The 23682-nt window shown below is 33.5% G+C and overlaps 2 protein-coding genes across 2 annotated transcripts; one reads left to right on the top strand and one right to left on the bottom strand.

The window, feature by feature from the left end:
* Window positions 1-219: 219 nt before the first annotated feature.
* On the top strand, window positions 220-15085 carry LOC131946738 (coiled-coil domain-containing protein 39). The gene is made up of 23 exons (XM_059307670.1): window positions 220-350; window positions 780-899; window positions 1019-1165; window positions 1383-1541; window positions 1696-1788; window positions 2107-2235; window positions 2615-2806; window positions 3202-3305; window positions 5511-5748; window positions 5915-6004; window positions 6684-6848; window positions 7321-7458; window positions 7826-7942; window positions 9427-9566; window positions 9695-9797; window positions 10013-10145; window positions 10359-10465; window positions 10835-10906; window positions 11031-11099; window positions 11371-11433; window positions 11571-11687; window positions 12429-12561; window positions 14038-15085. The coding sequence occupies exons 1-23, from the start codon at window positions 246-248 to the stop codon at window positions 14109-14111; spliced, it is 2808 nt and encodes a 935-aa protein (XP_059163653.1). The 5' UTR covers window positions 220-245; the 3' UTR covers window positions 14112-15085.
* LOC131946740 (ribonuclease H2 subunit B) lies at window positions 15038-20610 on the bottom strand. The gene is made up of 12 exons (XM_059307673.1): window positions 20571-20610; window positions 18984-19111; window positions 18712-18786; window positions 18333-18440; window positions 17915-17988; window positions 17703-17817; window positions 17507-17574; window positions 17260-17365; window positions 16957-17038; window positions 16790-16856; window positions 16499-16573; window positions 15038-15530 (listed from the first exon to the last, which is right to left on the bottom strand). Exons 2-12 carry the CDS (start codon window positions 19084-19086, stop codon window positions 15438-15440), a joined length of 966 nt encoding a protein of 321 aa, XP_059163656.1. The 5' UTR covers window positions 19087-19111; window positions 20571-20610; the 3' UTR covers window positions 15038-15437.
* Between the last annotated feature and the right edge of the window lie 3072 nt (window positions 20611-23682).

Raw genomic sequence — 23682 nt, 5'->3', positions numbered from 1 at the left:
ATCGATTATTCAAGGCCGTTATTTAATTAAATTTAAATGTTTACATTACCGTCATAAGATTGAAACATTTCTGTAATCTTTGTTTCATTTTTAATATTTTTTATACAAGGGTGATAACAAACAAAAGTATGTAGTGAGATTAATTACAGTAGCCTCTCTTGTTTATTATTATTATTATCCGGGTAATATGTTTCCTAAGCGATTCTCCAAACAATCAAACAGCACTTCCGTCTGAAGGAACAAAAATGGCCAATAATAGGCTGAACCAGACGATTCTTCAAGAAATAGAATGGGATGAAGGACTCACGATGCCAGTTGCTAATGCGGAAAATAAGCAACTGGAAAATAAGGTTTGAAAAAAAAATTGTTTTAACATTGTCAGAATAAATAGGGGCTAACTGTGTATTACTTACTTAAAAGGACTGACTCAGGTCAGGATTCAGCTGGTCATTTCTGACTGTGAGATTCTATTCATTGTAATTGTAGATCTATGTAATGAGCAATCATATTAAAGTATGAATTGTATTTAGTATTTAATTTAATAATTTGGTATTCCTAAATAGGCTCTGTGCCTGATAACATTAAAAAAAGTGTAAGCTTTACCCTACTAACAGTAGATCTAGTACTACTGTCCTATTAAATCAGCCAAACTGTTTGCAAAAACAATTATACTCTGCTTTTCATTATTTAGCTATTGAGTCACAACCAAAAAAGCTATGTTAAAGTGTCAAACACCTGTTGAAGATAATATTTTTGTTTCAAATTTTGGAATATTTCAGGTTCAAGAGAAGCAAAACTTAATTGTAGCAACTCAAAATGAGTTGAAAGAGGTAGATGAACGCACAAGGGCTATGCAAGAGCACCTGAGAAATATCCTCCAAGAGCTTCAGCATACTCAGGTAATAAAAACTTATTTTAACATTAACTTAGGAACATTCATTAATTTTCAATAGTTACCATATAATTTCCTTAAGTAGTAAATTAAAAATAACTCTAAAGAATGTTTTTCTGTGTGAAGGGCCTTGTTGCAGCTAGACAAAAGGAAGTAGAAACAGAGGATCACCTTTTTAAAATTGCAGAGAGGGAAGATGGACGGCTAAAACAAGAAATTTTAAGACTTAAAAAACAGATGGATGATTTAAAGGAGAAGAAAAATTCACATGAGGTAGGCTTATAAAGACATTGCACAATTTTCTAAAAAGCATATAAATAACCTTAACAATCAAATTATGCATTTATGTATTTCTCCCAATACATGTTTAGCACAAATATGTTATTTTTTATCCTTTTATTTTTCACTGTGCAGTACAATTTTATAAATAAAATTTATGCATAATAAAGCAATAATAAAATAAGCTGAACTAAAACTTTTCAATTCCCAGAACAATATATTCAAGAAGACTCAAAAGCTGGAGGAGCTCAAGTCACAGATGAATTGGGATCAGCAAGCCCTGGAGGCCTGGCTTGAAGAGTCTGCTCGTAAGGATGAAGATTCCATGACCTTGCAAAAATATACACGCCAAGATGAAAGTAAAATTAAGGCATGTAACATTTTTTTTAAAAACTATATTAGATGAGTTTTATTACATAAATACATTTTATAAACTTAACACTTATGATGTTTGTTAGAAATATATTTGTTCTCAAAATTTTATAGTAGCCCAGTCTTAAAGCTATATTTTTTTAAATCTTCAGGAACTATCACTGCGTATGGAAAAACTGATGGGTGAAGCTCAAAAGAAGAAACATCAACTGGACACTGAAATGACAAATACACTGACTTCACAGGTATTTTGTTATAAAAATAAATTCTGGTACAACTAAACAGAATACAAAAGCTGGGGGGAATGTGGTTCAACCAATCAAGTTTTATGTTTCTCTCATCTCTCAAATGATGGATTATTTTCTACCAGCTGTCACCATTGCTGGGCTCATCTTAATGATAAAATTATTTATGTTGTCTTGGCTCTATTTTTCTAGGCTTTCTGTATTTTGATCCTTGTCATCCTTCACATCTCATCCCATAGGGCAACTGGGAAATATCATTAAACTTTATTTTGTGCTTTCAATTTATAGACAATAAACATTTGAATTTCTTTACAATAGATTGAACTTGACAAGATAGCAGAAGATTTCCGCAAGGCTCATACAGAGAGAGAAGAACTTTTGTCACAATGGGAAAATACTATTGAACAAATGCAAAAAAGAGACAGAGATATGGACATATTAGCTACTGTAAGTTTTGACATTCCTCACTCATTGTTATACTACAATTAATAAAATTTAAAAAAGCAGTATGCCTACATTAAAATATTTCTAGAATTTTATTCTCTAAGTTAACTCTTGTTTTGTTATTTACATGTATAGAAGACTTTCATTATAAACGTATATGTGGTATCAACACTTATAAAATCATAATCATAAAAAATGATAAAAATGTATATTGTATATCATATTCAGACAATAACTGACTATACTTTATGGCGTATTTTTGGCACTAATATATCCTAGCACACATTTAATAAATAAGCAATACACAGAATTCTTATAGCACTTTAAATTATTTTAAAATCCTGATTAGAAAATTATAGCTTTTAATTCTTCTCTGTGTTAGAAAATAGCAAAAGTAAAACAGGAGGTTCGACAACACGAAGACATCATCCGGGAAAAACAACAGTTTCTAGAGCATGAGCTAGACAACAATGCAGAGCAGGAAAAAAAGATTTCTGCAGCAGAAAGGATAAGTGCACGCACCAGGAATGAACTACAAGAGGCAGAGTTACAAAAATCACAGTTTGAAAATGAGGTATAAGTATTTCTTTACTAGTTACTTTAGTTTAAAATATAAAGTGTTATTAGATAAGTATACTTTTGCCTGAAATTAATGTTCTTGTGCTAAAAAATTTCTGCCGTTAACTATTCTAAAATGTGCTGAAATTTGTCTGTAGTTAACAATTTTAAAATGTGCTAAAACTTTGTCGATAGTTAACAATTCTAATATGTGGTAAAATTTGTCTGTAGTTGACAACTCTAAAATGTGCTAAAATTTGTCTGCAGTTAACAACTCTAAAATGTGCTAAAATGTGTCTGCAGTTAACAATTCTAAAATGTGCTATAATTTCTCTGTAGTTGACAACTCTAAAATGTGTTAAAATTTCTCTGTAGTTGACAGCTCTAAAATGTGCTATTATTTCTCTGTAGTTGACAACTCTAAAACGGACAGTGGACAGGACTGCGATGGACCTGGAGTCTGCCAGAATGGCTGTTGTACAACTGAAGAAAGAAGCTGTTGATAAAAGTAACAAGTGAGTGAGATAAATGTTTGAATTATTACAGAGCTACGTTGCACTATTTATTCATTTGACTGCTAAAGCAAGTATCTCATAACATGCTAAACTGGATAAAAGGTTACCTAAGCAACCGAAAAGCATCAGTCTCCATGCAAGGAAAAAGAAGTCACACAGTAACTATAAAAAATGGAGTCCCTCAAGGAGGAGTCTTGTCTCCTACTCTCTTCCTCATTTATATAAATGACTTAAATGAAAACATCCCAAGGAGAGTAAAAAGAAGCATGTTTGCAGACGACCTTTCACTAATCAGCACAGAGGAATATATTGGTACCTCAAAATTTCGTCTCCAAGAAACACTTGACAAGCTCGGCAAATGGACCAAAAACTGGGGCTTATCCATCAATACCAAGAAAACAACTTATTCAATCTTCACCTTATCAACTAAACATAAAAAAATGAAACTAACCCTAGAAAATCAAGAGCTAGAAAAAAATGACCACCCCAAATACCTAGGAGTCACTTTTGACACTCGACTTACGTGGAGAAAACAAATAGAAAACACACAAAGTAATGGGATCAAAAGACTTAATCTAATGAGGAAACTGGCAGGAACAGACTGGGGAGCAAATCACCACATCCTGAAAAAAACCTACACCAGCTATGTGAGACCTACGTTAGAATATGGTGCTTCGGCTTGGGGCTCAGCAGCAAAAACAAATATTAGCAAAATTGACAAAGTTCAGAACATTGGTTTGAGAATAATGACAGGAGCCATGAAAACAACCCCCATAAAAGCTATGGAGGAAATAGCCGCCCTTAGCTCAATAGAAGAAAGAAGAGAATCAAAAATCCTCACTTAATACACAAAGCTAGAGGCACTGGAAAACCATAACCTAAAACAAAAACTCCAGAAACCCAGTCCATCAACCAGACTACAAAGAACAAGTTTCATCAAAGAAGCAAAGAATCTGAAAAAGAAATATGAAATCGACAATATCATTCCTGAAGCAATAAAAACTCAAAACCTCTCCCCGCCTTGGATCTCCAACTGTCACTTAACCATTATTGACTCAATAGACACCATAGGAAAAAAATCTGACTGTGATCTAGAAGAACTTAAGAAAATAACAAATAAACACATTAAGGATCAGTACCCCAGCAATACCTGGATTAGAGTTTTCACAGATGGCTCAGCTGAAGATGCCACAAAAAACGGCGGGGCTGGCATCCTTATTGAATGGCCAAGCGGAGAAAGCCTGGAAAAGGCAATAGCCACAGGCAGCCTATCCGACAATTTTAGGGCAGAAAAAGAAGCTTTAGAACACGCAGCAAACCTCCTGTCAGAACACCCTGAATCACCAAATAGTCAGATTGTATTTCTTACAGATGCCAAATCAGTCCTGCAATCCCTACAAAATCCGGAGTCCTATATTCAAACACTTATGACAGCACTAGAGAGGCTAAAAAATACCTGCAGCAGAATTGTGCTGCAGTGGATCCCGGGCCACTGCCAGATCCAGGGTAACGAGATCGCAGACCAGCTGGCAAAAATTGGGGGAAAGAAACCACAACCGGAAATTTCGCTACACCCAAAAGAAATAAAAAGAATAATTAAAAACAAACAATCGCAAATGTGGTCTGTCACACACCCTCACTACATTAAAGACGACGGCTTTTACAATTTAACACGAAAACAACAATACATAATCTTTCGACTTAGAACAGGCCACAACAGACTAAATCAACACATGCACAAAAAACTGAAGGTTGGGTGTAGCGAAATGTGCCCTTGTGGCAAGGCCCCGGAAAACACGGAGCACGTACTCCAGGAATGTACTCTGTATAGCCAGGCAAGAGGCAGACACTGGCCCCAGCCCACCCCACTCAGGGAAAAATTATATGGGACACCTGACAAACTGGAAACCACAGTCCGGTTTGTCCACGAAGTTGGACTTGTTGTCGAATCCTTCACCACATTCAAAAATTAAGAACGAAGAAGAAGAAGAAAGAAGAAGACTGCTAAAGCTAATATTTTAAAATGACCAAACAAAATTATTTCAGAAAATGTAGTTTTTAAACAACTAAAAAAGTGGCTTTGTAAAAAAAAAATATTTTTTTATAAGATTTAGCATCTTGCTTTTTTTGTAATGTAATTTATATATTGTAATTATCATAGCCAAAATATAAAGTAGATCTTAATCTAGAAATATTTGTCTACAGACTTGCTCAGACAACAGCTTTGAGGATGAGTCTTGTTGAGAATCTAAAAGATGCAGTGGAGGCTACACTCAATGCAGAAGAGAGGGCCACTAAGGTGGAAGAGATATTGAACCTGGAGGAGAAAAGACAAGACAGCATGCGCATAGATCTCAAACTCCTGGAAGAGTTGTTGTACAAGAAAGGGAAAGAACTAACAGATGCCAAAGCCTCAGAAAAGATGATAGAAGCTGCAATTAATGTAAGAAAAAATTATTTCTAATGCTTTAATAGAAATTAATTTGTTTTTTAAGAAAAAGATAGCCTTCATATTAAAAAATGAAAGTTCCATTACATTGGTATAAGAAAAAATAATAGGCATATTTAAAAAAGCAATGTGAAATTAAACTTTCTTAAAATGTCTTCAGGGTGCACAAAATGCAATTAAAAACCTAAGCAGTAAAATAGAAAGACTGGACACTGATGCCCTCAAACAACAGGAGATTCTCTATAGCCAGGTTGGTTGGTGAATTTTTTAATGAGTTTCTTGATGAATTTGCTTAAAGTAATAGGTTTCTCTTAAAAAATTTGTTGCCGAGTATTTTTTTATTATGCAAAAATGCTTACTAATTTAATTTTTAGCGCAATTTCCATTCTGGAGAATTGCGTTTATTAACCCGTCATTTCTGGATGGATGGATGGATGGATGGATGAATGTGTGTCCGCAGCTTTAAGTCGTATCTCCTCCTCAACGAAGCAATATCGATGACTAGTTCCAAAAGCAATTATGTTAAGCAAGTTACGAGGATGAACATAGGCCATAAAAATTCCGGGTTTCTTTCATGGATTTCCCAGAAAAGCCAAAAAATCTCGAAAAAAGCAGTTTTTGGCCCATATCTCGGCAACCAGACCACTTAGCGACTTGAAACATGTACCAATCGATTCCTGTCATAATTTAGAACAATATTGCCGAAGAAAGTTTTCAAAAATATTCTCTTGTTCGGTCACAAATTTTAAAATTACATAAACACCTACAAACCGATTGTTCTTCTAGCTTGAACGCACCCCAACATTATACGTCAGAGCTATTTTTAGATAACATAAGGAAATTGCGCACAAATGTCACTAGACTTTTTTAATTAACTTGTTTTATTCAAATCCATGTTAACTATAATCTCCATAATATTTTGATAACAGGACTTTAACCTGCAACAATTGGAACGAAGAGTTATTAGAATGCAAGGGGAACACAACACAGAACAAAAGACTCTACTGGAAGCAAAGTGTAAACAATTGTTTCAAGAACTGGACAATAAGAACCAGACTTTCAACATGTTAAACACACAGCTCAAACGACTTCAGGTGGGTACTGTAGCTCTTCTATTTAAAGTCACATTCATCTTTCATAGTTTTTTCCTCTTTAATTATATATCTTTTTATTCTAATTGCATCTATTTTATATTTTTTGCTGCCTAATTCAAAATCACATCATCTTTATTTTTATCTATCAATTTTTTTCTGTTCTGTTACTATTATAAAATTATATTCATCTAGTAGCTTTACTTTTATATAAGTCATTTGATCTGTTATTGAGGATAACATACATAATTAAAATATAATTTGTGTTCTTTTATTTTTTTGTTTTGTTCCTTTCTATAAAAATATTTCTGTAAAAAAACATGATCTCTTGCTATACTTCATACCTTTACCTTTTAAATTTACTGTTCTTCCATTTGTTCTTTTGTTTAACCTTGCCACATCATATCCACTTTATTAATGAATGAACTAATTTCTTGCGTTTTGTTTATTTACCTACCTATTTGTGTTTTAACAGGATGATCTTCGCCGCTCCACTCGGCAGCTAGAGTCCACTAACTTAGAGAAAGAAGATTTAAGTGTGAAGATAGTTGAGCTGAATCTGTACAATGATAATTCAGAAGCTGAGTTGAAACGTGTTATCAGAACTAAGCAGGTTGGTCAATGAAAACATACAAAATATGCTTAGCTATGGATCTGATTTCACAGTGAAAGAAATCTTATCTTATCCATATTCTAATTCCACCCAAAGTTGGAGAAAAATTGCTATATGCTTAGCACTAACTATTTTTTAAAAATATAAATATACCAACAACTGCCATTATCTATTTGTATGTTTCTTTTTTTTTAAATTATTGATTTAAAACGTAACTAATAATTGTTATTGGTATATTTCTTGGTTCACATTGGTCACAGCATATGTGGCATTTAAAATCATTTAAATAAAAGTTTCAGCAAAAATTTCTTATAAAAATTTGAATATTTCAACCAATCAGTGAGCGCATTACACTTTACTTCTCAAGGATTCCATGGTTGATGAAAATCTCCTGAAGCTTGAGATCAAGAAACTCCGAGACCTTCTCAATTCCCATGCTGATGATGTCATGTCACTAGAACAAAGAAAACTCCAGCTGGACACAGTGAGTTCCTTGTTTGGTGTCACCCTGAGTTTTCTGCCTACACTTGTCATATTTTTTGTTTGGTGTCACCCTGAGTTTTCTGCCTACACTTGTCATATTTTTTGTTTGGTGTCACCCTGAGTTTTCTGCCTTCACTTGTCATGTTTTTTGTTTAGTGTCACCCTGAGTTTTCTGCCTACACTTGTCATGTTTTTTGTTTGGTGTCACCCTGAGTTTTCTGCCTACACTTGTCATTTTTTTTTGTTTGGTGTCACCCTGAGTTTTCTGCCTACACTTGTCATGTTTTTTGTTTGGTGTCACCCTGAGTTTTCTGCCTACACTTGTCATGTTTTTTGTTTGGTGTCACCCTGAGTTTTCTGCCTACACTTGTCATGTTTTTTGTTTGGTGTCACCCTGAGTTTTCTGCCTACATTTGTCATATTTTTTGTTTGGTGTCACCCTGAGTTTTCTGCCTACACTTGTCATGTTTTTTTTGTTTGGTGTCACCCTGAGTTTTCTGCCTACACTTGTCATGTTTTTTGTTTGGTGTCACCCTGAGTTTTCTGCCTACACTTGTCATGTTTTTTTTGTTTGGTGTCACCCTGAGTTTTCTGCCTACACCTGTCATGTTTTTTTGTTTAGTGTCACCCTGAGTTTTCTGCCTACACTTGTCATGTTTTTGGACATAGTTTTTTTCTTTAAGGCCATCTTTATTACCTCTCGATCATAGTCGTGTAGATGACAATAGTTGTCTGAATATCTATGGGTCTGCGTGGTCGAGTCGGTAAAGCTCATGGTTGCTAAACCGAAAAGTCTCGAGTTCGAACCCTTCGGGCAGATGAGGCTCGTTAGCTTGGGGACAGCCACTCTTCTAGGAGAGACAACTCCAAAATTAAACAACTGCTGCCTTGTAGTTTGTTCTTGGTTGGACAAAGGCTATGGAAGCAAATCCAAAAAGAAAAGCAGGCTGAAATCGGAGTCAATGGCCTCAATGGCGCATAACCAGTTGACACGTAACGCTTAATTGTGTTGGAGGCGTGGTCGAGTCGGCAAAAAGCTCATGGTTGATAAATTCGAACAAAGTCTCAAGTTCAAACCCACTGGTAGATAAATCTCGATCCCCTTCAACACTAATAATTAAGAACGAAGAAGAAGAAGAAGAGTCTGAATATCTCTCATAATTGATTAATTATCATTAACTTCACCTATTATTCATATTTTTATTAGTCCTTTTTTATGTGGTAATTATTTATAAAAGTATATCTTTTAAAGTCCATTTGTCCATAGGTTTTTGGTTTGACTTAAACTGTGGTATACTACACTCAGAATTTTTGGTTACATTTTCTGTCATGTATAATTTTTTAGACATAAATATAACTGCTTAAATTTTTTAGACATTAAAATTTATAAAGTATATCCATAGTTTATGTGATACTAAAATGTACAGCTACAATTTTCATTTAGCCGTTTTGAAATGAGAGAAGTATATTTCATTTTAATCCTAGGCTATGAAAGAAAGACATGAGGAAATCAAGATCCACAAGGAGATGTTGTTAGCTCAAGTCAAGGCCACAGAAGAGGAGAGACAGCAAATAAGTGCTGAACTACATGAAAGAATCTCTAAGATAGACAAACTTCAAAAAAGGTCTCAGTTATTTTTCTACTGCTAAATCTAGTTGGTACCTATCTGTGTGCGCCCTGATTTTTAGCTATGTCTACAACTAAAAACATCCTTTGTGATGTCTGTGAAACTGTTTTGGATGTGACTTGCAGGTATGAAATATTGATGGTGTCCATGTCTGCTCCTGATGGACAAGAGGAACAGTCACAAGCTTACTATGTCATTCGAGCTGCTCAAGAAAAGGAAGAGCTACAGGTTAATAAATTGCTATACACACACATTTTATTTTCATTGTCCTCAGTAACACATTTTTTTTTAAAAACTTAAAATAAAATAAATATTATAGTAAGTCAGTAAGATGATGTTGTAATAGTCACATAGTGGTAATAGTACCGTAATACAGTTGTAAGTAATCAATTTTTTATGTTTAAATGTGTAGGTAGTTTATAAAGATTTAATAATTTCTACAGAGAGAAGGAGACAGTCTAGATGCAAAGATAAGGAAAGCAGAAAAAGAAATCAAGGCATTAGAAAATACACTTAAATTAATGAATGGACGAAATGAACAGTACAGAAAAAGTTTTAACAAAATTACAGAATCCAGTGAGTAATTTTTGTAATTAGTTAATCAGTTGTAGGCTGTACAATTCTTTAAATGATATTTTAAACTTTTTGAATCCATTGTGTGTCATAAAAAGATTATTGGTACAAAAGCAATTTAATGACTCTGTCATATAATATGGAGCATGTTTGTAAGTAATTTTTAAAAAGCATATTGAAATAAAGCAATCTAGATATATAAATATTTTTACTCAGGCGATGAAATGGATGAAAAACGACAGTTGGATGAGCAGATGAGGGCAGTAATGGACAAATACAAATATAAAAGACGACAGATCAGAGAGTTGCAGGATGATTTACATGTAAGCATTGTCTTGTCTGTAGTATCACATGTAAGCATTGTCTTGTCAGTAGTATCACATGTAAGCATTGTCTTGTCAGTAGTATCACATGTAAGCATTGTCTTGTCAGTAGTATCACATGTAAGTTGTAGGCCTACTACCTGCATGTAGTCTTGTCATTACTACATGCATTCAAAGTTTTGATTAGCATTGCCTGTTCTGTTGATTAAAGCTACAAGATAAATATTGATGTGTGTTGAACGTTGATGCTTTTGAAAGATGATTTCTTTTGTATGTGATGAGGGAAGACGCATGTTGAATATTCACTTCATTTGAATGATGCTGTCAGCTGAATGTTGATAGAAAAGACTATCATCTTATTTTATTTAGACGATGAGTATGACACTAGACACCTTGACGAGAGATGAAGATGCTTATGTGGCAATGATAGAAGACAAAAAGGTGAGAAATAATTTTTACATCTTTATTTTTTTACACAATTAATTCAAACAAATTCAAATACGATTGAATGGACATTCATTTATCCAGTTGAAAATGTTTTGAGATCAGCTTTACTTCCTTACAGAACAAGATCAGTCTACTGAACAAAGACATTGAAGATCAAAGAATAAAACTGGAAAGAGTTTCTAAACAGGTGAAGTAGTTTCTGGATGAAAAATAATTTAGCTATTTCGTATCCTTGTGTATACAAAAAGTACAGGATCTGCTCCGATTATTATGAAACACACCGCAGGCCCTAAACTTAACATAAGCAAACACATCACAAAAATCACTGTTTCGGTTGTTTTGCTCTCTTCATGTACTCCGCAACAGTTAGGGAGTTTGTTGTACTTAAAAACCTACAATTCTTTCCAATGTAAAAAAAAACCACATTATTTTTATACAGTAAGATTTAATAATTGCAGAATGCTCGTTACTCCAAGGAACTGCGAACAGCCAAAAAATCCAGAGACCCACTACCAGAAGAGGTTAGGAAAATAGTTTGATTATTAACACATTTTTTCCCTTTGATTTATACTACTAAAAATTGAAATAGTTATAAAATTAAAACTTTCAAAATGACATTTTACTAATGGCTCAGATTTACTGATGTAAACATTCACAGAAAGATTTTGAGGTGCGTGAGTTGAGGGAGTTTAACAAAAAAGTGATGAAAATGGTTGGGGAAGCAGTTGCAACTTATCCAGATATGTCCGAGGCTGTTACCTTATATTTTACTCAGGTGAGTTAATCTATTATCTGTTACCTTATATTTTACTCAGGTGAGTTAATCTATTAGCTGTTACCTTATATTTTACTCAGGTGAGTTAATCTATTAGCTGTTACCTTATATTTTACTCAGGTGAGTTAATCTATTAGCTGTTACCTTATATTTTACTCAGGTGAGTTAATCTATTAGCTGTTACCTTATATTTTACTCAGGTGAGTTAATCTATTAGCTGTTACCTTATATTTTACTCAGGTGAGGTAATCTATTAGCTGTTACCTTATATTTTACTCAGGTGAGTTAATCTTTTAGCTGTTACCTTATATTTTACTCAGGTGAGTTAATCTATTAGCTGTTACCTTATATTTTACTCAGGTGAGTTAATCTATTATCTGTTGCCTTATATTTTACTCAGGTGAGTTAATCTATTAGCTGTTACCTTATATTTTACTCAGGTGAGTTAATCTATTAGCTGTTACCTTATATTTTACTCAGGTGAGTTAATCTATTAGCTGTTACCTTATATTTTACTCAGGTGAGTTAATCTATTAGCTGTTACCTTATATTTTACTCAGGTGAGTTAATCTATTAGCTGTTACCTTATATTTTACTCAGGTGAGTTAATCTATTAGCTGTTACCTTATATTTTACTCAGGTGAGTTAATCTATTATCTGTTACCTTGTATATTAACTGTCTGTTAAACCCAGCCCTATGCCTGACTGAACACATAACTATCTTGAGTCCTTTGTTTTCAGGCCAACCTTCCAGCCTCAATGGGCAGCGCTAGCAGCGTTCCGGCAAGTTCTAGGGCCAGCAGTATAGGCAGTGCACGCTCAGGCTTCTCAGTGGGCTCCAAGGGGGTGGCATCAATCAACATTGGATTTGATGGTACCATTGTTTTCTTTCTTCATGTTAAACTCTATTGTAATCTTAGTTTGAGTTGTTTGTTACAGAATTATTTGTGTGACATCAAGCACTAATTTTTTTTTCAGAGTAAAATTTAGATTTGCTTTTTTTTATATAAAGATAAACTGTAATTGAATTTGAAGGAATTGAATTTGGATTTTTATCAACAACATGAACATAACTAATTAATTAAAAATTGTTACTTTCAATTTAATCACTGGCATAGGCAATACACTTAAATTGCAATTTTTATACCTACATTAGAGACTAAAATAGTCTTTGGCCTTATGGGCAAGTACCAAAAGAAACCTGTCTTTGTAAAAGTGTTTCGCTTAGGATAGTAACATTATATACCAGTCTGGCTAAGGGAATGGTACCATTATATACCAGTCTAAGGGAATGGTACCATTATATACCAGTCTAAGGGAATGGTACCATTATATACCAGACTGTTTAAGGGAATGGTACCATTATATACCAGTCTAAGGGAAAATAAATATACCAGTCTAAGGGAATGGTACCATTATATACCAGACTAAGGGAATGGTACCATTATATACCAGTCTAAGGGAATGGTACCATTATATACCAGACTAAGGGAATGGTACCATTATATACCAATCTAAGGGAATGGTACCATTATATACCAGACTGTCTAAGTGAATGGTACCATTATATACCAGTCTGTTTGGCTAAGGGAATGGTACCATTATATACCAGACTGTTTAAGGGAATGGTACCATTATATACCAGTCTGTTTGGCTAAGGGAATGGTACCATTATATACCAGACTGTTTAAGGGAATGGTACCATTATATACTAGACTGTCTAAGGAAATGGTACCATTATATACCAGACTGTTTAAGGGAATGGTACCATTATATACCAGTCTGTTTGGCTAAGGGAATGGTACCATTATATACCAGTCTGTTTGGCTAAGGGAATGGTACCATTATATACTAGACTGTTTAAGGGAATGGTACCATTATATACCAGTCTGTTTGGCTAAGGGAATGATACCATTATATACTAGACTGTCTAAGGGAATGGTACCATTATATACCAGACTGTTTAAGGGAATGGTACCATTATATACCAGACTGTTTAAGGGAATGGTACCATTATATACCAGACTGTTTAAGGGAATGGTACCATTATATACCAGACTAAGGGAGTGGTACCATTATATACCAGACTGGCTAAAGGAATGGTACCATTATATACCAGTCTGTTTGGCTAAGGGAGTTGTACCATTATATACCAGACTGGCTAAGGGAATGGTACCATTATATACCAGTCTGTTTGGCTAAGGGAGTGGTACCATTATATACCAGACTGGCTAAGGGAATGGTACCATTATATACTAGACTGGCTAAGGGAATGGTACCATTATATACCAGTCTATGTGCTAAACCACCTGTAAGCTAAACACATCTGACCTTGACCTCTGATCCCCAGGTCTCCCATCTCCACATGGCTCATCTGTCTCCAGCGCCAGAAGTTCTGCCAGCAAAATGAGTTCACGTCGCTAGCCTGAGCTCACATTGAGCCAAACAATTCAACCGTCCACCCATGTAGTGATATATTTATCAAGATATAAAGCAGTTGATGCAATTCTTGTGTGGTGTAAATAATTATTCTCAAACACTCTGGAATGTCATTTACATTTTATAGTTTGCAGGAATTTTCACTTTACTTTAAAGACTAAATAAAATCCATAAGAAAAAGAGTAATGGCTACAGATAACATTAGCTAGAATATTTTAAACTTTTTAAGGATAAGAAAGTAAAACTTATTTAATTATAAAGTGCCCATGCTGGATCTCACATAACTGTTCTGTTCACTAAGCACTGTTACCCACAATAGCCTACACAACTTGGTTCCTGCACTAGTTTTAGCCAGTGCATGATAAATGCTAATGCCAGTCACACATCGTTTTTTTTTAATTCGCAAAACATTTTAAAACAAAAAAAAGTATAAATAAACAATTACTTTTAATTGTGAATCTATACAAGCATCCGTTTGTTATATACAGTCATAAAGAATACAATCTAATGCCTGACAAAATCTTTAAAATACATAGAGATAGTTAACATGAGGTTTTTAATTATGCCCACTTTGAATATTTTAACTACAAGAAAACATTATTTAAATGCAATAAACACATAACAGTTAATGCCAATTACCAAAACATGATAAAAATGTTATCAAGTAAAAAATCCCATAGAAATATCAGTACAATTTTTACTTTTTAAAAATAAATGCTTAATAAAGACTATTAATATTATTTTTAATCTGTATATTATGTTAAACAAAACATGCTTTTTTATTTAAAAATGAACTATGTATCAGTAAATGTTGAATGAACAACATTGTATGTATAATGTTTAGTTTTAAGTTTACTTAGAGCTGGTACATATTAAACAGAGCTGTCACTGTTTGTGGCTCCAAGAAAATTGTGTTTTGCATACAAATTTTACATGAAATTAAATGATTCATTTTTTAACTAAGTATTAATTAAGTTATATGTTATTTTCTACTAGAGACATTACATATTCATCACATGTAATTTTAAACCAAAAGTGCCATATTTACTGTATTTTCCAAAAAATATTCATCAACTTCATATCAATAAGTAACAACTGCACGATATTTAATTTTTTAAACTCTTTTTTTCAATTGTTACCAAAATCTCATTTAACCAGGACCACTAAAAATTCATGCCTTATTTAACAGTATAGGCAGGCAAAGAGCACTGAAGAAGATGTGAAGGGCACAATATTCCAAAATTTTCTCACAGCGAAGACGTAGGATTAAGAACAGTTAAACATGACTTAAGACAGATGAGTCAATGACTTTTATGACTTGGGAGAAAAAAAGCTGAGCATACTCTTCATCCCTGATTTATCCACTTTACTCAGTCTTTTCTGTGCGGCACTCAGCTTCCCAGTCTGAAATTACAATGTTAGCTCATGCAATGTAGAATCTAATTCATAAAGTAAAGGACCATAATATTATTAGCTCATACAATGTAAAACCTAATTCATAAAGTAAAGGAACATAACCATAATATTATTAGCTCATACAATGTAGAATCTAATTCATAAAGGACTATTACCATAATGTTATTAGCTCATACAATGTAGAACCTAATTCATAAAGGACCATAACCATAATATTATTAGCTCATACAATGTAGAATCTAATTCATAAAGTAAAGGAACATAACCATAATATTATTAGCTCATACAATGTAGAATCTAATTCATAAAGTAAAGGACCATAATATTATTAGCTCATACAATGTAGAACCTAATTCATAAAGTAAAGGAACATAACCATAATATTATTAGCTCATACAATGTAGAACCTAATTCATAAAGTAAAGGACCATAATATTATTAGCTCATACAATGTAGAACCTAATTCATAAAGTAAAGGACCATAATATTATTAGCTCATACAATGTAGAATCTAATTCATAAAGTAAAGGACCATAATATTATTAGCTCATACAATGTAGAATCTAATTCATAAAGTAAAGGACCATAACCATAATATTATTAGCTCATACAATGTAGAACCTTATTCATAAAGTAAAAGACCATAACCATAATATTATTAGCTCATACAATGTAGAATCTAATTCATAAAGTAAAGGACCATAACCATAATATTATTAGCTCATACAATGTAGAACATAATTCATAAAGTAAAGGACCATAACCATAATATTATTAGTTCATACAATGTAGAACCTAATTCATAAAGTAAAGGACCATAACCATAATGTTATTAGCTCATACAATGTAGAACCTAATAGGCTAAAGGACTGTAACCATAATATTATTATAAGATCATATAAAGTAAAAAGGTAATGTGCTGAGCAAACAATAAATGATATCTTGTAAGTTATTACCTTGGACTTGTCCTTTTTAAGGTCATAACCCACACTGTAATCTTCAGTAGGTGTCAAGTCTCCAACCTTAGCTTTCTGATCATTTAAAAAAATTGATAGAAAATATTTTACATTTAGTTATCTATGAATTGGAAAATGTTTATCATACTGAAATTTTTAGTAAATTATAGCTTTCTGAGAATCAGATTTTTTTTTCATAACAATATCTTAAAATAACTATTTACTTAACTAAAATAAAAAACCATAATTGCATCAAATTAATGTAGGCTAATAATTGACAATATTTATTACCTTAAGTGGGGGTTCATTCTCTACAGTTAAATCAGGTGTGGGAATATTCTCAGCAGTTTCAGGTATTCTAGATTAAAAAAAGGTAGCAAATTAGTGTTAGCAGATGAGTGTGCAAACAGTTATATCCAACAAATGAACTAAAGAATAAAAAAGGCAAATTCATCTACCCTAAATAAGTTTTAAGTCTCTCTTCCAATGCCACTGGTAAGTAGTCACAGATGATACCAAAAGCATATTCAGTATATGAATCTAAGACAAGTATGAAATAAATTTTAATAACAAATAGTATTTATGCTAGACTATTCTATGTAAAGAATAGTATGACTAATGCATACAAAAAAGAAGAGTTAAATACAAATGTTTAAGTAATGTAAAATTATTTTAAGACAATTTTTAATGACTAAGTTACTATAATACATTTTGTAACCGGCATATGTGCTGATCTGTAATATGTTATCTGGATTACAAACCTTTGGATATCTCAGAGCCTTTGCTGCGAACAAAAAAGGTACTGTGCGCGCCTTTGGTGCTGACTTGAACATTTTTTTCTTCTAAAACATCTGTTAATGTCTCCGTCTGCAATGTTATTTAAATTTTTAACTAACGTCTGCAATGGTATTTAAATTTTTAACCAACAATGGAAAATCTTCAAATATAAATATTTATTTATAACTAAACTCTTAAAGCTGAAGTTACTCTAAGCTTTTATAAACCCACCTTAATTTTAAGCCAATTTAAAGTTTTGTCTAGATTGTAACGATATACTCTAGTGCTGTCATCAATATCTGCAATAAATAGAAAGTTGAGGTCAACAATTGTAACAATATCTACAACACCGTGTTCAGCATCTAGGGATTAAAACTTGATAGTCAAAAAGTAAGGAATCAAACCTTTAATTTAACAGGTAACATACCTTTCCAATCAGTGACTAGTTCCAGTTGATCATCTATGCAACACGTCAACAATTTGTGGCAGTCTGGAAAATCCTCATCCGCAACAATCTGGTCCAGCTTCATGAAGCGCTTATTCTTTTTTTAAAATAAATTTGTAAATACTTGTAAGTTGTTCAAAAGTAAAAGGACAACAGAGTTCAGAACAATTTTTACATGATAGAAATATGTTTACCTCTCCAGCATTGATTAGGTAGGGCAGAATTAAAAATAAAGGATCAACAGGTGTAGTTAAAAAAATGTGACCGTCTGAAAATAAACAAACATCTCAAGTTTACTATACGATTGTATAGCAATAAAATATATCAAGTAGTTTTGCTTAATTTTTGTGAAAAGTGACAATTATTGTTTTCTGTGAATGATTCAAAATGTCAACAGACAATATTTTAAACAAACTTTCAACTTGGGGCTCAATGGATTACAGTGGTAAAGCAAACTACACTCGCAACATGAAGGTTAAAAGGTGACATTTATAAAACCTTGTTGAAAAGTAAAATAACAAAGCCACTTGTTTTTTAATTTTTAATATAAACTATTCTTTAAAAAGGGCTAAAATTATTTCTCAGGCCTACATTAAAGCTATGTATATTTACCACTGTGAACTGTATCTCCAAAAAACCAAGATCTGTATTTTTCTTTGAAACAGTTAACTTCATAGATACCAGTGTGTTCTGCAGATACCAGGTACACAGTACCTGAATCTTGAAAAGGATAGGGCAATATTAATTAATTAACTGGCCAATATATTAATCAAATCCATTTTTATAAAAGAAATAAATTAAAATTAGGCCATGATTACAATTAGAGTAATATTTTTTTATTATTGAAATAGCCTTATAAATTACATATAGGCCTAAAGAATAACATATTCTGATGTTCAAAATTCAACACAAACAAAAAGAAAATACATGTTAGTGTTAAAGTTGCATGATAACATTTTATACTGAAACATTATCTTAAAGAACATCTTACTTAAACGTGGATGTCTCAGCTTACAAAGTGTCGGCATCGCTTCTTGTGTACAGTTGGACACATTGATAACCTCATCTGTACATAGATAATTTTTATAACAGATTATCAAACTCTACAAGTTTCATCAGCATTTTGATATAAACAGCTATATCTACATAATACAAAAATTGTAGCATTAATTCGTTAAAAAATGCTTTTAGTAAATTAAACATTTGATTTCAAATTTCTGCATAAGCTAAGGAGCAGTTAGTTTTATGTCCATAAAAAATTACCATTAATAATAAATATCCAGCTGTCCTTCTGTTTCTCGACAGCTTTGCTTTTGGAATTTTTCTTTGGTTCAGAGTTACTTTTTTCTCTTGTTGGGCGTGGCATGTTTACAATCAAATTATTTCAAAATCTAAAAATACAGTGAAATGTAAGTTTATAAAAAGTAAATAGGCTTAATACATTACTGAAAGTAATGAAAAATTATAAGGTATTTAACTATCATGACTACATCAAATTCAATATTTTTAAATCCAAAAAGGTAAGAATTTTTTAAACATCAATCAAAGCATGACTATACTAATAGATGTATTGTCCTACATAGTAAAATAACTAGACAACTTGTTAAAAAGTAGGTCAGACCTAATGTAAGAAATTGCGGGGAATGTCCCTGATAAAATTAAATCATAAATTGTGGTAACCAAAATTAAATTAGAGGGACAGCCTAGACACAGCAGAGCTTCAGTTTGCCTGGTCATGTTTTATACACACTTTTTTTTAAAATGATAACTTCATGTTTATAATTTAAAGTAAAAGTTTAATGAAAACACAGCAGAGCTTCAGTTTGCCTGGTCATGTTTTATACAAACTTTTTTTCAAATGATAACTTCATGTTTAAATTTAAAAGTAAAAGTTTAATGAAAACAGGAATGCCTAGCAAATAGGATTGGGTTCCTATAAGTATGAGTATCATTATGGAGATATGCTAGACTGGAGTCACTTGGAGAAGATGAAAATGAAAGAAGGCCTGCCAAGGAAATCCTGGAGAAGAACAGTAGAAGAAGAGGCAAGGACTGCGTGATTTGTGGGTGTAGTGTACATAAAGATTAAAGAGAGCTACCCACAAAACCGCGTTTGGTGAAGAATTTAGATTTGATTTTCATCCAGAACAGAGAACTAAAAAATAAAATCATGAGTTAAGTATTAAGTAAGACTAATGACTACCTAAGAGACTAGAGATCTACAAAACAAAAGTTGTGACTGGTTTTGTATGTAGATCCACTGATTTAGATCCAACTAAGCAAGTTATACATTAGGCCAATATATTATATAATATATATTAGGCCTATATACTATATATATATTACTATAATATAATATATGGTACAGTGTAGTATAAAGTATAATGTATAGATCTAGTATAAATTAAAGTATAATATTAATAATAAAAAAAAGAGCAAGTCAAGTGATTGTTTGTAGTTTGTGACACTACAAGTTACAGTGTACTTGTAATGTCAATGACTGTAGCCTGTACTGACTACACAGACAGTGAGACACTACTCAAGCACTCAAAGAATCTTTGACAAAGATTCAGACACTGGACAGACTGTCTGAGCTGAGACAGTCAGTCTGTCCAGTCACATTTCTGACTTTGGATTTGGTCATTGTTGCTGTGTTAAACTTAAAATGTAGATCTAGATCTAGAATCTAGATCTATATAGGCCTCGGATATCCAGCGCAATGTATTATGTATATACGTAACTTTGTAAGCCAGGCGCATACTATACTGTCTGTATGTATAGGCCTATACAACTTAATTAATAATTAAAGTTAAAGTAATTTATTTAGGCCTACAAACAATAACAACATACAATCGTAATGTTGGCGCTCTCTTTTTCTCTAATTACCGAGAAACAGCGTGTCGTCATAAATCACAAACGCATATGATAAGCCTACCCTAACTTAATACAAAGTTCTTCTATATATTGCCAAAATACTAAATATATATTATCTATACAATAGATATATCTAAGTCTACGTGTATTGTTTAATTATAATTTAATAGGTATTCTTATAAGGCCTAGCTAAATAGTTTTAATAGATTGCTTTGCTCGTTGTATACGTGTGGGATTTAAAACGAAGGCCCTAGCTCTAAGTCACGGGTTCCCAACCTGGGGGTCGCGACCCCCCTAGGGGTCGCGAAGGGCTTTCTGGGGGGTCGCCAACTGGTATACTAAGTCTTAGTAATTTGAAACAAAACATAAATATTTAGAAGAATTTTTGAAATTCGGCTTTACTAACATCACTGGAAATGTAATAGAGAAGAAGCAAAGCGCACTGTACAAAGTTGTTCTCAGTCACGAGTTTATGAAATCGTCAAAACTAAAACGTCATTTGACACGAGTCATTCGAAACACACCAAAAAAGATATGGAGTTCTTTCGTCGTTATGAAGCAGTTGCAAACGTCAGAGACTTGATCGAACAGGAAGTTTTCACCAAGGAAACTCAGCATTAGTGCAAGCATCACATGAAGTCGCGACAGAAAATGCCAAGCAGAAAAAAAAACACAATAGGAGAAAATCTCGTCAAACGCAGCATTTTGAAGATGGTGAAGTTAATTCTTACATGTCCGTAGATGTTAAATAACACATTTTTATTGAAATTAAGCTTTCACCATTGTTTGCTTTCCAAGTTAAAAAATCAACAGACGTGAGTTCGTGTTCGCAGTTGCTGGTCTTTGTCTATATTTATTCAGATGATAGCAAAGAAGAGTTGCTCTTTTGTGAAGATAGCATGGAGAAAATAAATACGTTTTTTTAAAAAAATGGATGATTAAAATGGGTTAAAACGGCTGCGATGGTCCACCATCTATGTTTAGGTCAAAATCGGGCTTTCAGAAAGCAGAAAGCAGAAAAGATTTAGCTCCCTAACCACTGCCCTCACCAATTACCATCAAGACTCCATTGCTAGTATAAGTCGTAAATTATATAAAATCTGGAGCCTTCAAAGAAATGAGCAAAGACCTGAATAAAGATCACGAGGTCCTGCTCTTCTACACTACAGTGCGCTGGCTGTCAAACGAATTGTTGTGAATCGTGTTTTTGAATTGAAATCTGAAATCAAATTGGTCTTGGAAATGCAAAGGAAACAAGACCTTTTGGTATATATAAAACGACGTAGAGTGGTTGGAGAGAGTATCATACCTTGCAGATGTGTTCGAACATCAACATAAGCATTACCTGAAGCTTCAGGGAAAATGAACGAATATTATCACTTTCCATGATAATCTCGGGGCATTTTTATCAAAGCTGCAAAATCGGCGAAGAAAATAAATCTTGGAAATATTGTAAATTTGAGAAACTCTGCAGTGTGGTAGATGAATCTAATTGTGAGATAATTAAAATTTTGAAAGAAGAATTTTCTGGGCATCTTGAATCTATTGAAAACGAACTGCAGCGCTATTTCTCTGAGCTGAAAAAAAAAAGAATCTGCATTGACACATTACCCATTCTCTTTTTCCCTTGATGTTGCCAGCATTCCCGATGAATTACAAGATGAATTCTTTGATTTGTAGAATGATTCCGCGTAAGATGAAAAAATTCAGACACAATTTTGGTGTAGTATTAACCATTTATATCCAAACGTAAAATTGATTGACTTTTCGAGAATATATTTTTTTGAACACTATTTTTCGATTAAAAACAAAATTAACATAATGATAATGACATAGGTTGGCGTTAACAAAAAAAATACTTTATAAAAAAAATTAACCAAGAATGTTTAGTGAATAGTATGCAATTTTACTCATGGTATTAAAACAGTTATCAAGAGTAGTTCATATTGAAAGTCTACTAGAAAATCTTATTTTAGTGCTTATTGATTTCCATACTAATTTCGGCTTTTTAATTCTATGGGGGTCGCGGGTCACTTAATTTTTTATAAAAGGGGTCGCCACTCGAAAAAGGTTGGGAACCACTGCTCTAAGTGATAAATCCGTAAATTTAAAAAATAAAATAAGTGAAAAATAACTATAAGTATATAATGTAACGAGCTACTACAGTTTGAACATTTAAATTGTATTTTTTGGAAGAAAGGAATCAAAGACACATAGGGCCTAACACAAAATAAAGTTTTTTTTTTAAAAGTATTATACAATAAAATTTATTTTCAAATAATGAAATATTAACCTAAGAAAGATAAATTATATGTAAGGGGGGGGGGGGGTGTAGTTTTTACCGATATAAGGGTTAGGTTGGGTTGGGTGGTGATGATATAGTCACCCATCAGTGCATCGTCATTGGGGCAAGGAGGATTACCAAACCTGAGCAAACTACTGACTAAATCTATACCTAATCATTGGTGCTAAACTAATATTCAAACTTAACACACAGTCCAATACATTTATTAGACGTCACATAGGTTTACATGTTAAATGAAAACAATACAAATAAGACACTGCCCGATTTTCATATTAAAGGGAAAAAATCACTTGAAATAGTAATACAAGCCAAAAGACAAAAAAAAATCAAACTTACACATTTCAACTGGTGGGTACCCACCTCCCATGCCCCCAGTACCCACCTCCCCTGCCAACAGTACCCACCTCCCACTGCCCCCAGTACCCACCTCCCCTGCCCCTAGTACCCACCTCCCCTGCCACCAGTACCCACCTCCCCTGCCACCAGTACCCACCTCCCCTGCCCCCAGTACCCACCTCCCCTGCCCCCAGTACCCCCTCCCCTGCCACCAGTACCCACCTCCCCTGCCACCAGTACCCACCTCCCCTGCCACCAGTACCCACCTCCCCTGCCCCCAGTACCCACCTCCCCTGCCACCAGTACCCACCTCCCCTGCCACCAGTACCCACCTCCCCTGCCCCCAGTACCCACCTCCCCTGCCACCAGTACCAACCTCCCCTGCCACAAGTACCCACCTCCACTGCCACCAGTACCCACCTCCCCTGCCATCAGTACCCACCTCCC

The sequence above is a fragment of the Physella acuta genome, unplaced genomic scaffold (genome assembly GCF_028476545.2).
Source record: "Physella acuta isolate Inbredline_101_S28 unplaced genomic scaffold, ASM2847654v3 ptg000569l, whole genome shotgun sequence".
Classification (NCBI taxonomy): Eukaryota; Metazoa; Mollusca; class Gastropoda; family Physidae; genus Physella; species Physella acuta.
The sequence above is the reverse complement of the archived record's forward strand: the minus strand, read 5'-3'. Positions and strand labels throughout refer to the sequence as shown.